At 39.7% G+C, this 14,403-nt stretch overlaps 1 protein-coding gene across 2 annotated transcripts in view; it reads right to left on the reverse strand.

Annotated features, from left to right (window-relative positions):
- Positions 1-12,955, reverse strand: part of CSNK1A1 (casein kinase 1 alpha 1) — a 42,346-nt gene extending 29,391 nt beyond the window's left edge. For both annotated transcript variants that reach the window (XM_016210609.2, XM_016210607.2), the window contains exons 1-2: positions 12,421-12,955; positions 11,694-11,800 (exon numbers count right to left, since the gene is read on the reverse strand). In XM_016210609.2, coding sequence (XP_016066095.1) covers positions 11,694-11,800; positions 12,421-12,543 — 230 coding nt within the window. In that variant the 5' untranslated portion in view covers positions 12,544-12,955. The remainder of the gene's footprint in view (positions 1-11,693; positions 11,801-12,420) is intronic.
- Positions 12,956-14,403: the final 1,448 nt, after the last annotated feature.

Here is a 14,403-nt window from a genome sequence, read left to right on the forward strand (position 1 = left end):
GGAGGAAGGGAGCATTCACTCTTCCTGACATCCACACTTACTGTTTTCGGGCCTTTAGGTTTGGACTAAAACTACACTGGTTTTCCTAGGCCTCCAGCTTTCAGACCAACAGATCACAGGACTTATCTCCATTAACTGTGTGAGCCAATCCCTCCTAATCTCTTTCAGTATATCTATATATAACCCATTGGTTTTGTTTCTCTAGAAAATCCTAATACAACAGAAGCAGACACTGTATCTATCTTGTTCACAACTCTATATTCCCAGCATCCAGCACAATGCCTTATACACAGGAAATGCTGAATTAACATTTGCTGAATTAAAGAATGAAAAGCCAAATAAGAGGCCCTTAAAATGCTAAGTGCTTAATGTCACAGATAAGGAAAACAAGAGGAATGCAGAATACTCCCAGCACTGAAAGTTTAAAGACAACAGTAAGCACCTACTCATCTTTGATTCAAATAAGCCAAATAATTATAAAAGTTGAAAAGTGACAGTATTAATAGGCAAATGTCTTTTCCTATGCCATTTATCTTCCCATCTTTAGGGTATTAATGTCAGTCCTCACTGAACAATTAAAAAGTATAAGCACTGAATCAGTGCCGTAAGTACCCATTTTCACAGCATCTACATTTTCAAGACACTGTCTCTTAAATTTTTCCTTTTTATTAGGGTAGAGAATCTAAAGGACCTGGTCTAGTACAATATTGTTGAACTCTAAGGACTAGCTCAATTCCACTAGGCTGCTATTGCTAACAGTTCCAGCCAACCTGCTCTCCTTTATCTGTATTTCTTTTAATGCTCCTATACATTAATATTTATGTGTGCCATTCTTAACAGTATAATTTGGCCATTCATGATAGAGATACAGTCCTAAAATTATGGATACTCATTCTTCTCATTCTTAAACAGTGCCCAAACTACCATGAGTCAAAGAAATTACCTACAGGCAATTCTTGCTAATCTTTTCCTATAGCACTCTTTCTTCCAGTTTCTTATTGTAATGACGTCATGTTGGCTTTTCCTTTTTTTTTTTTTTTTTTTTTATGCGTGTGTGCTTGTGTTTTGTGGTTAACAAGTCATTTATAGCAATTAAAGGCAGTTCCTTATCCCCCCTCCCCTCCTAAATTACCAGATCCCAAAAGTAAGGAACCCTCACCCACAACACATGGCCATCTATTCTCAAGCTAAATTCCTGAGTCTCTAAAATCACCAATCCTTCTAGTACTGCAGTCATTTGTTGATTACTCCTGAAAGTTGCAAGCCATCTACGAACTTAAGCTCCATCTTACTAATGGCATTCATCATCAAAACAGAACCCATAATGCAAGACAGGTTCAACTCCACTTCCATTCACGGTAACTCTTCAGCCCTTCTGAAAGACAACTAGACACCAGCCTAAATGGGAGTTACCTCCTGGTTTTCTACTATTCCTTGGTAAACAAAACTGCTGTGTAACTCACTCTCCTTAAGCTTCCCTTCCCATATTTGCTCCTTAGATTTGTGGCCTTCATTTTATTTTGAACATAAGGAACCTAGAATTTAATTATCTAAACTGATTTCTCCTGCCATAAAAATTTAAGAGCATCAATTTCCTCCTCTTGCAATTTTACACTTAAAATATAATTCAGATTTTAAAAGGTCAGTAACATGTAATTTTTCATCCATAATCCTGTTTGGATTTATAACTTGCAAAAATACCTTTGAAATTATTTGGGATCCATAACATTTTCACTAGAAAAAGACACTCAATGCTGCTATTTGGCTACTGCAGGAACTAAAAAATCAGGTGTAATAAAGAAAAGAGACACTGTAGAATACAAGCAACTAAAACCATAAATACAAATACAGATTAAATTGATTTCTTTATCCACAGTGACAACTTATTTAGACACAAACTGTCGGAAAAAAGCCAGTTTTAGCTGTTGGTATGTTGTTCAGAGTAATAATTCTAACAACATGGTAACTTCATGAAATTTTAGGTATTAATTCAATCTTCTCCTTCACCAAACCTTTCCCAGAACTGTTCAATCTTTTTTAACTAGCTGATTTTCTCACCTTTATAATCTCACACCCCTGGGGAAGACATTAACAAGCATGGAAGTAATTTAAAACAGAACAAGACTAGGAAGGAAAAGAAAATATTGGAATCCACTAACTGTGAGACCAATCAAATGTATTTAGCCACAATTACTAAGAACTTGTGCCATGGGGGTGGGGGTTGTAGTAACTTATTCTACACTAAGAGTTCTAAATCTTTTGGGTACCATGGACCCTTCTCTTTTCCCCCACCTTCTGCAGTCTGATGAAGCCTATAGATAGGTCCCTTTCTCAGAATGTTTTAAATGCAGAAAGTAAAATACACAGAAACATAAAAGAAACCAATTATATGTAAAAATCAAGCTGCCATAAAATTACTTTAAAAGCAACAGACATGTCTCTCTCACATGGACGTTTCTATTTCTCTCTCTCCCCATTCCACTCTCTCTAGAAATCAATGGAGAAAATGTCCTCTGGAGGATTAAAAATAAACAAACTTTTATATAGTAATATACATGTAGTTTATTAATGCATTAAGAAGATATAAGGGCAGATCTAATTAGTACTGTAATTTTGAAGTAGTGACAAGTGTAAACAACATTTTGAGATACCTGTCACAATGTGATATAAAAATATCTGTGATTTCCATTGGTGACACAAAGCCATAGATTGGGGGTTTCTTGCATACATCTCTAATAAAAATAATTCAGCTAGAGGCTCATGAAAATAAAGATGTAACTTTTTTTCCTATCCAAACTCACTGACCTCTTAGAAGGTAGGAGTGGGGGGTTATCTCTGAACCAGGTTAATTAAGAAATCATGCTCTAAACCAATTTTTAAGGTAAATAGACTGCAGAATCAGACCTAAAACCTGGGCATCATCATCTGTGTATGATTTACACAGAATTCTGTCAACTAGTATGATTCATTTTCCTTCTTCATCCTAACCCTTCTAATTGTCATTCCTAATCCTTGGCTCAAAATATCATCCCTAAGATCCTTAAATTATGCTGCAACATTCTCATTTCTGTCTCCTTGTTCCTTGCCCTTTGCCTTCAAAGATGCACAAATGTTCCTTAACTTGAAAAATTCACTACCCACTACTCAATAACATCTATTTATTTGTGATGGAGAGACTGGTGCTGAGAGGGAAAAATTATGGGGACCCAATCTATCTTTTAAAGGGAGGTATTAGGGAAAGCGTCTTTGATGAAGAATGGTTGATTCTTGAAGCATAAATGGAAGGAGGCCAGGTGAGGGGCTGGGTGAGGGTTAGCTTACCTGAGGCTTGGTATTCACAAGAAACGGAAAGTAGCCAGCATGGCTGATACATAGTTGAAACAAGATCACCTTATTTTCTTCTTTACCAATTAACTTGTTAAAACCCACTTTATATCTACCATCTTACTCTCTATTTTTTTTCTTGGTTTCCAGTAAAATGGTTAATCATGATCATACTACCCCAAATTTTATTTCAAAGACACAAATAATCTGATTTTTGTCAGTCTTTGTTGTCATTGCTCTAACATTGGCAGTGGTGGTATGGAAGATGGAATGTGGAGAACTAGTCACTTCAGGAGGATACAAGTATTAAAATATACTTTCCCTGCCTGGCCAGGCATGGCTCAGCAGTTGAGCATCGATCTAGGATCCAGGAGATCTCTGGATTCCCGGTCAGGGCACATGCCCGGGGTTGCGGCCTCAATCCCCAGTCAGGGGCGTGCAGGAGGCAGCCGATCAATGACTCTCACCATTGATGTTTCTCTCCCTCTCCCTTCCTCTCTCTGAAATCAATAAAGATATAGTTAAAAAAAAAACACACACCAAAAAAACACCTCAGCTACTTCAATTCTTAAGATTAGGCTTTCAAAAACACACACACACACACACACACTTTCCCACTAAGAAATGGACAATAGACCTATAGTTTTCAACAATACCAATTATAAAGACTTGATCAAATCTTTTCTAATAGGCAAATATATAGAGACAGAGAGTAGATTAATGGTTGTATAGGGCTGGCAGAATATGGAAGACAGATTGCTAATGAGTTCAAGGTTTCTTTTAGGGATGGTGAAAATATTCTAAAGTCAGATTATGGTGGTTGCACAACTCTGCAACTATACTAAAAACCAATAACTTGTACATTTTAAATGGGTTAAGCTTTATGTATATAAATTGTTCAATAAAACTGTAAAAATTTTCCCAAAATTGTGTTCCTCCAGTCTCCAAATACTTATTAAGCACCTATTATGTGTCTGATACTGCAGAAAAGTGCTTAGGTATCTTAAGGTCTAAGAACAGATAAACTATAAATGACAAAAGCAATGTGAAAGCAACAACAAAGTAAATACAAAACATAGAAGAGGGAGCAATTTATTCAGAGAAGATAAAAGGGGAGATTTCCTAGAAGAGTTAGTACCTGAGTTAAACTTTAAAAGATGCCTGAATTACTGTGTTAGTTTCCTAAATACTTAACCAGTTCCAGTAGTTAACCTATGGTTTCATGGAACCATTTCTCTGCTATGAAAACAAATGTTCCTACCCCACCATCTACCAAAAAGGGGAAAAGTTTCATATCTTCTATCAGATTCTTTAATTTTATACATTTATCCCCTCACCAGACTGCCCTCAGACCATGCCCTTGAGTCAACAGTTATTCACTATGCATCATTATATACTGGGCTTCATTCCATAGCAAAACCCCAAACCCTTTAAAATCTCATTTCCTGTCTGTCTCTTGGATGTATATTACCTCTTCCTAAAAACTGACTTCTTTTGACTTCCACAGCCCATTATCCCAACTCTCCTCTTGCTTAACTTTGAATTCCACCAGTCATTCTCAATTTACTTTCTCTACTATCTCTTCTATGCTGATCTTGTTGAGATCTAACCCTGGTCCTAAAAAAAAACCCTTGCATAAGTTTAATTCTGTATTTTCTGCTACTAACTTAACTATATAAGAGCTAAACTTGGGATATCCTGTCACTTTAAACTCAACATGTCTTTTCATAAAAGCCACCTAAGAACCAAAGTTTTGCCACCCCAAAATATGCCTTTGGGGATATTGATTTAAGCTGGTTATTAAGAAGACTCAGAATGAACCTTTCACCCTCCCCTTTACCTGCCTAAAGAAATGCAGATAGAAACACCTGCTTAAAGGAAGGGCACAGTATCTTAGCATCCTAATATAAAATGTGGCAGTGGGAGAAATCTAGCAAAGTGTGTTTGAACTTTCTTCTGTGTACCATTGTTTCTGGGTGGCCAACAAGAATTTGTTTACCACCTTTGCTCTTGTCATCTGCTTGCCAACTGTGGGTTTAAGATCCCAGGCCCTGCCCCCATTTCTCCTCTGTCCAAAAGGTCATATAAAAACCTCAACAGCCCAGTGCATCTTTGGGTATCATATTTTTATGGCACCCCTGGATACACATTTTCTCCAGTTAATCTGTCTCATGTTAACCTGATGATCAGCTCAGCCAGAACTTAGAAGTGGGAGAAAAGTTACTTTTTCACCCCCCATAAAATATTATGAATCATGCCTGTTTACCCAGCACTATGCTAACACATAAAAGATACTTCCAACAGCAAGACATGGTTCTTTCCCTCAAAAAGTTTCTAGAATGCTTCCTTGTAGGAATGCATCTGAGAAGTGAATAAACGATTTCACATATTGGTTTTCAGAAATCAAAGCATTTGATTGTATGAGATTACAGTGTACTTTCCAGTACTGTTTCCTGGTATAGGGTTTCCTGTATTAACCTCCTAATTCATTGGAGGAGGCAAATAAGAATCCAGCCTTATCAAATTATAGTTATAAGATTGGGGTTGGTGTGTCTGAACAGGGAAGCACTGTTATTAATCTGTGAAATATGGTGCAGTACAGTGGCTACTAAACTTTGCTGCACACCAGAAACAACACAGCATTTATAATGTGATGATTAAGTCATACCCCAAACCAATTAAATCAAAATAAGCAGCTCAGGTTAGTTAGAAGCCAGGTATCAGTACTTTTTTCAAGTCCTCCAATATGCAGCAAAGTTTGGGAATCATTGGTACAATGGAAAGGCAGCAAGATCTATTCAAATAACACATTAGCTATATGACTTTAAGCAAATGAACCACTCTGACTCACACAATTTATATGAAACCCCAACTTAAGAGGATTGCGGTAATGATTCAATGAGACCAGGACAATGCCTGAATAATGGTCAACTATTTTTTTCTTGCATGTAGACATAAAAAGGAATGTTGGCCACACTGAATTCAACCAACTACCCATTTATTTCAAAAGTATATGTCAATGTGATGAATAAAAGGTAACTATACATTAAAGTCAGAACACATCATGACTGCATCAAAGAATGAGACATCTTTTATCCTATCATCCCATCAATTTACATAATGCATTAAAAAAAAAACACCTCTAAGACCTTGTTGGTCTTACAAAATCTCTTTTATAAATGAATGCTGACATTACAAATTCTAGACTTCATTCCAGGTTCAAACCTATATGACATCACTGACAGAATCATAACTCTCATTGTAACCTTTCCCATTTCCCACTATATTGAGGATCAGAATGCACTCTTCAGCTAAACCTTTTTGTACAGCACTTCCAAAGTCCTCATTAAAACACACTCCATAGTTAACTGATAACTTATAGATCAGAAAAAAGCAGTATTCTAGCTCTTCAAAAGAGAACAAGGCAAAGAGCTCAACTGCCACGAAGTATTCACCACCCCACCTGATTATTTTATTAGATAAATCTGATAGTATATTTCATGTCCATAAACAGATTACTAACCTGTAGTCATGCATAGACTAATAACATCAAATCCAAGAAAAATATGTAACTAATCCAAAAGACCAACTTTAAAATATTCTTTATCTCAATAGGAAGTGTGCGTTACACCAGTGCACACATTTGTTAAAACTAACTCAATGGCACATTAAAATCTGTGCATTTCACTCTATAAATTATATCTCATTTGCTATTAAGGTACTCATTTAATCTCAGAAAAACTTCTGTTAAACTCAAGGACTAATTTTAATATAAACAGAACAAGTGTAAAAGATTCAATTTGTAGTAAGTGCTTCGAATTCTAGTTTTGTTGTTCTTGACATTAAAGTTCTTACTATAAACACTGATAGATGAGAAAACCTTACTAAATGCTACTTTAGGTACAGCTTAAATATATTTTGAAACAAAACGATCTAGCTCTAAAAATAAACCAAGGTAGTAAGATCCATGCACTATACTACACATGGGTTCACAAGTATTTATTCCAATTTAAAATACAAATTAACAATGTCCAACAGAAGTTCTCATCCTGCAATTCATGGACTCAAAAGGGAGAATAAGAATTATAAGCATCTAGTTAAATAATAACACAAGCAACAGATTACTTACATTTATAGGAGAGCTTTTCAGTTTCTCTGTATGAGGCCAAATGCCACAAAGTGAAGGAGGCAAAGTATGGCTCTGAGGCATCAAATGAAAAGGTGTAGGGCATGTGAGTGGGCATGATTTGACCTTGACATAAAGGTGAAAATGGTTCACAGGAAAATTCAGTTAGGTGACTCCAGTACCCTCTGAAAGGCAATAGTCTAATTTGTATCATGAGGTATTGGGCTATATCTCTCAGGTTTCAACCAGTTCAAAAATGCTACCTAAGCATCATTACATCATTCCATAACTAGGACTCCATTATAAGCCAAATATAAGCATCCTTAGTATACTGTGGATTCAGTTACCCTATGAATTAAAATCACATTTCTCGTGCATTCAGTGATCTAATAAAGACATACTCAGTACAAATGTAATCTTCGTTCTCTGATAACAGCATTAGAATTTATTTACAAGATATATCCTCAGTGCCAAAAAGCTAAGATTAAAATTTAAGCTGCTTTTAAACACTGAAGAGGAAGGATTAACTAGTACTTAAAAATATCTTCTAGAATACTTGACATTCAGAGGGCCAAAAAAAAAAAAAAAAAAAAAAAGTTAAAAAACAAGGTAACAATTCTCCCATGCCCTTCCCAACTTCTTTATTCACGATTTTCTTATAAAATTCCATTAATTTACTTCCTTCTAAATGATAACCTATGGCTTCCCTGATGGAGATGTCATTTTAAAGAATCTTTAGTGACCTCTCATTACTAAATAACATTCAAAGGTAAGATCGAGACATGACATCAAACTGTGATGAAATGCTTTCTAGCTACTATCTGAAAACAAGTCTTAAAATGTCAGAGGTGAAACTTATGATATCAACTAGGCCTGTGACTTTTATTTTCTTTTTAAAAAAATATATGTACTGATTTCAGAGAGAGGAAGGGAGAGGGAGAGAGACAGAAACATCAATGATGAGAGTCACCGATCGGCTGCCTCCTGCACCGCCCAGAGTGGGGTGGAGCCCACAATCCGGGCATGTGCCCTGACCGGAAATCCAACCAAGATCTCCTGGATCCTAGGTCAATGCTCAACCGCTGAGCCAGCCCTGGCTGAGCAGTGACTTTTCTTTAAGTAGGAAACTTGTTTGAACAAATCCCTACCCCAAAAACTCATATGCAAAATGGTTTTTTCAGAAGAGTAGGAAACCCTAAACCTTTCTGTCCAGCACTCTCCTTTCCCACTCCAACAAAATAAGAAAATTACTAAGTTGGTAATATCCTTTTTATTTCATACATGAGGAAAATGATAGGCTCAAAGAGGTTAAGGGACTGACTAACCCCAGTCATCACTGCATGGCAGGTCTAGAGCTTAGTTATACCATAATTGCTTCTTTAGAGAACACATTAACTCATAGAGTGCCACAAAGAAAGGGAGGATTGTAAAAGAAATACAGTAATTTTAATTGAGCTCCCAGAGGCCAATTCACAAGGTCCAAGGATTTTAGTTTCTTAAAAATATTAAGAGACTGGTAATCCTCTCATTTTTGCTCTTTACACTGGATGCTATGTCTCCAGGTAACAATAGATACCTTAATAAGAACCTTACTAGGTAAAATCTTACTTTATAAAACCTCTCAATATGGATGAATCAGGTCTGCTATGTAAGTCAGGTAGTTTTCAGCCCCTTTAAAAGGATCTATCAAAGTATATTAAAGAAAATGAGGGATGAAGTGGGAATGGGGAATGGAATGATTAAAGTATAAATGCAGCAAAATCTAAATTTTTAAAATTAGTGTCAACACGCCTTAAACAATGGATAAGATATAGATTGCCTTAAAATCAATTTAATTCACTATTTACTAAGTAAATATTTGCGTGTATATGATAAGTAGGTGATGTGGAAATAGTGGGGAAGCAGCACGGGATGGGAACATGCTGCCCACCCAAATAAGGACTTATGTAAATCTTTTTTATCCTTTCTGCTTCAGCAACCAATGAACCACCTTTGTGTCTATGTACTGACTACCACTCCTAAAACAAATTTACTCATTCCCCACCCTCACCCAATTACTACATTCTGCCTGAGACTACTCCCAGAAGCCACACTATTCTTGGACATCTGCCCCAACCAGTTCACCAAGCTCTCTTCCTTAGAGCCAGATCCTGAAATCCCATCTCCTCTCTCAGAAAGCCTTAACTTGAAAGCCAGGTTAATCTCTTTAGCTCTACCCACAGACAGTTCATAACTACCACAACTCTCTGTGCACATCTAATAACAGAGGCCTATTAGTTTGTTCACAAGTTAATTTCCTTTATTCTTTGTTTATTCAGCATATTATCTATTGCCCTTGTTGATCTGTACCAGTGTTGTTATTAAATAAAAGCTACTGGATAAAAGGGCATGTATTTAACTTGGGTTTAGCACTGAAAATGCCAGGTGTTTAATGCTTTTTTTCCCCTTAATGCCTTTTGAAAATGATTTCAAATATATTAAATACAACCTGATTTGTTAAATTTATAAAATCTAACACAAATTTTACCTCATATATGACTGCATTTACATGAAATTCTCGGAAAAGCTAGTGATGAAAAAAAGCAAATCAGTGGAGGCCAAGGATGGAGATTACATGCAAAGGGAAAAAGAGTTTAAAATTTTTAAGCTAATGCAACTGACATTTTCTTTGAGAAGGAAAAACTTAGGTATTTTAATCAAAACTTTCATTCTTCCACAGTACCAATTTATTTTCCCACAATGCAGAGTGGTTTTTGTTTTGTTTTTAGGTATGGGAATCATTTAAAATCTCAAATCTGGATCATTTCAGATTTCACATTCATCTTTATCTCAAAAGATAAACCTGGGATTTTCTTCCAAATAATTTACTTTATCACTTAACAACCAATAGAACATTTCATCATTCAATTTCTCCACTTAAAATGTCTATCAGCATTGGAAATTGTTTGAGGATAGTGTTATTTTTGTTGTTTCCACATCAGAATGAATGTATGTAATCTAGTCTGTAATTCAAGATTGGAGGAATAGAAATCGGAATAGAAAAAGAGGCTACAGTAAATACCAATTCCACTTCTCAACTATTTCTGGATCTTTGTTATTGAGTAAGTTGGAAAATCGCTGGGCTTTAAGCTATATTTTAGTCTCTATTCTAGGAAAGGACTCTGATCTCAAAAGCCCAACTAATCTAAAATCCTTTAAACATTTAAAAGAATCCAGTCTCTTTATTTGGTTAACTTTTATTGATTACTATTTACCATTTGCCTTCAGCCCCTCCCCAAAGGCCTCAGCCTCCCTGATGTGACCGATGAGTAACTGACCAAGTAACTCAACAGGTTAAAGTTACTTATCAAACTGTTTTCGTGATTAAGCTTTCTTTTAATACAACTGAGATCTGAGTAAATTTCAACATAGTGCTGTGCTCAAACTGCCTTTGCCATTACCCATACATATTTAGGGCACAATGAAATGTAGCCAACACTGCCATTCTTGAAAGGGTAATTAACACCTTTAAAAGGACTCTGAAGGACTTTGCATAGTATAATTTAATAATTTCACGTTGCATCTGCTGCAGAGATCACAGACTGTCATTATGCCATCTCCTTCCTTGAACCCCACCACCGCCTGCGGCTTTATTCTTGGCTTTTCAAAGGTTTATTCCACTCGAGCTGCTAAAGGGGTAACCAAGGAAGCTTCACTTGAGAACTCAAGCACAGAAAAGGGCAGGAAAATGCGGTTGAGTCACGTCGTTCCGCCATTTTCTAAGCGGAGGAGGAAGACATGTTGGAACAAAAACACAACAAAAGAGCAGCCATTTCCCAAGCCAGCTCCAATAGCAACCCGAACTGACTGAGCCGGGTCACGTCGGCACCTCCAAATCCACTTCACTGGACAAACTTAAGCACATCAGAGGTGCCCGATGTAAAGAAAGCAACCTCTAACCCTTCCGGGTAGGGATCAAAGATGACCCGCAGACTTACTTAACTGCAAATGAAAGCCTCGGGAAGAATGACGGAAGCCAAACGGAGCAGAGTGTAACAAACTGAAAGTCTAAATTCAGTTGGCAAACTGCAATTTACTCAGTGACTGTGGTGACTTACGGTTCAAAGGAAACCACCGGATAAAGGCAATACAGGTAACTCAAACACCAAGACCCGGATGCAACTGGTCCTGTTACCTGCCTCGGCCCATTTCCCCCATTCCGGACTTCCCTCAGAAGATCGCCTGTGTGCTTTTGGGTTCTTACCGTATGTGGGGGATGCCAACCCCACCCTGAAGAATCTTATAGAGTTTGCTCTCGTACAGCAACTGCGGATGCCTGGCCTTCTGAGATTCTAGCTTCACTGCCACTTCCTGCAGGGGAAAGAGGGGATAATGGCATCAACATCCTTGTGGGTTCAATGTCACTTGGGAAAGGAGGGGACACATTAGCAAAGCTCCGACTCGCGCCTAGAAGATGAAAGTGGGAGGCTGAGAAGAGAAAGCTCTCTTTGTAATTATAAAAGGAGGCTCCAGCCTCAAAGGCCTCTTCAGGGAGTAGTGACGAAATCGGCTAGTCCTCTAAAGTGCAGAAAAATGATTCACCCAGAAAATGTAATGAGAGGTTATGAAGAAACCGGGCGATCGGAAACCGTCCTTACTGGAACAAGAAGCCCAGTTGTATTAAATATATACACGTATACGTAGGGATCACAGAAATAGGATTTTGCCGTTTTCACCTTAAACGACGAAAAAAAAAGTTAGATTTTGGTACATTTTTAACGAGCTGGGAAACTTCCTAATTCACCCAAGCTTTCTATCGTGTTCCTTCCCTTTTAGGGAAAGAGCGTGGGAGAGGTTCCTAAGCCAGGGAAACTGGCTCCCTCTGGACTCCCCCAGTGCGTGTGTTTGGTGGGAAAAGGCTCGAGCGGTTGCGGGGGGTGGGAGGTGAGGGCAGGCGAAGCGTCGTCGCGAACCCCACCCCAAGAGATTACCTCGCCATTGGTGATGTTGATCGCCAGGTAAATGTCCCCGAAGGAGCCAGACCCGATCTTCCGCACCAGTTTATATTTCCCTCCGACAATGAATTCGGCCTTGGAGCCGCTGCTGCTCGCCATCCTGAGAGACGAAGACGGGGGCTGGGGCCAAGCCCCGACACCTCTGAGAAGAGGACAGAGGCCTCTGGGCTCGTCCCCTGAGCAAGGCTGCGGAGGAGGGCGGCAGGAAACGGAAAACGTTGGCTTTTGGCGTCAGCGGGCCCAGAATCCGCCAAGGGGAACCTGATCGCCGCCGCTCAGTCAGGTTTCTTTTTGCCAGGTTGCAGTTTGTGAGGGGTTCTCGCAGTTCCCAGGCTGGGCCACTTGTTCCCGGGCGGCCACCACTGCCTCGCTTTCGCGGCGACGTCGCGGGCTGGAAAAGGGGCGCGGTGAGTTAAGGCAGTGATACCGCTGCCACCACTGCCGCCGGCTCCCGCCCGGAGGGACCCCTGTCACTCCGCCGACGCCGCCATCTTGTTACTCCCGCTCCAGCCAACGCAAAATGCCCCCAGTCCCCGGGAGCCGCTTCTTCACGGCGCAGAGCAGTCTGGGAAAGAGATCTCAGGCACTAGCTTGGGAGGGTCGGCAGCGAGAAGAGGGCGGAACCGGACCCGCGAAAGTCCGGGCTCACGCTCCGAACGTCACCTCGGCACCGCCCAACTGCTCATGCGCACTGGAGCCCTGCTGACTGCGCAGGCGGGTCGTGGCCTCTCCTCACCCGCGCCCCAGGCTCATTTCACTTCCGGTCGTCGGGTGCTGCGCTCTTGCTACCTGTTTGTTGCCGACCTCGGTCACGCCCACCTCTGGAAGCCGCGCGCCCCAGGCCTCCGGCGCAGTTAGAGAGGAGTTGCCTTCATTTTTCGTCTAAGATGTACTCTTCAGGTCTTGGGGTTGGGTATTGACCTTTGCTCTTGGAGGCGGTTTTAAACCTTTGATCTTTCCGCCACTCCCCCGGCCCCGCGACCAGCCTGTTCCAGCCCAATTTCTGTTTTGAAAGAAGCTGTCGCCTCTGGTGGAGAGGAAGAGAAAAGCAGCCCTGGGCTGGCTAGGTTTATTCAGGGCTCCCGATTTTTGCGAAATCTAGCTGATTAGTCTTAATAATTAGAATTCTGCTCTCTGCCGAGTGTTGGAGACCCTCTTTTTACAGAAGGGGAAAAGTGGGAAAGCAGGAATTACCTTGCCGCCCTATGTCCTTGTTGCCTCACTGGTACGTTTCATCCCCAAGAAAGAACCTAATGTCCTATGCATAGTTTTACTGGCAGATATGATTAACAGAAAATAAAATTATAACCTTGGAAAAAAACCTGCACATAAAAGTTCTTATGTCTCTCCCCCCCCCAAAAGACCTCGAAAGAATAATATCTTAGTAGTGTTGAAAACTGCAGCATTGACCCAAAAAACAGGATAGAAATAACTATTACAAAATAAAATTGACAACATTTAAAACTTTACACGGTAGCCCTGCCAGTGTGGCTCAGTTGGTTGAGCGTCATGAGCATTAGCCGGTGCACCAGGAGGTCGCTGGTTCCGCTCCAGGTCAGGGCACACGCCTGCTCCATCCCCAGGAGGGGGCGTGCAGGAGGCAGCCAATTGATGTTTCTCTCCCTTTCCCTTTCTAAAGTCAATAAAAACTGCCAAGGGCGCCTAGCTTAGCGTTCGTTAAGCATCAACCTATGATCCGGGTAGATCTCCCTTCCATTCTGGGTCTGGGAACATGAGCGGGTTGCAGCCTCCATTCCTAGCAGGGGGCGTGCAGGAGGTAGCCCACCAATGGCTCTCATCATTGATATTTCTCTCTCCCCCTCTCCCTTCCTCTCTCTGAAATCAATAAAATATTTTTTAAAAGTAATAATAAAATCAATCAAAAATATTTTTTAAAAATACACTAAACATTTGTCAAAGAATCAGATCTTGACCACGTTTTGGTTTACAAAATTTGGC

The sequence above is a fragment of the Miniopterus natalensis genome, chromosome 4, assembly GCF_054644295.1.
Source record: "Miniopterus natalensis isolate mMinNat1 chromosome 4, mMinNat1.hap1, whole genome shotgun sequence".
Taxonomy (NCBI): domain Eukaryota; kingdom Metazoa; phylum Chordata; class Mammalia; order Chiroptera; family Miniopteridae; genus Miniopterus; species Miniopterus natalensis.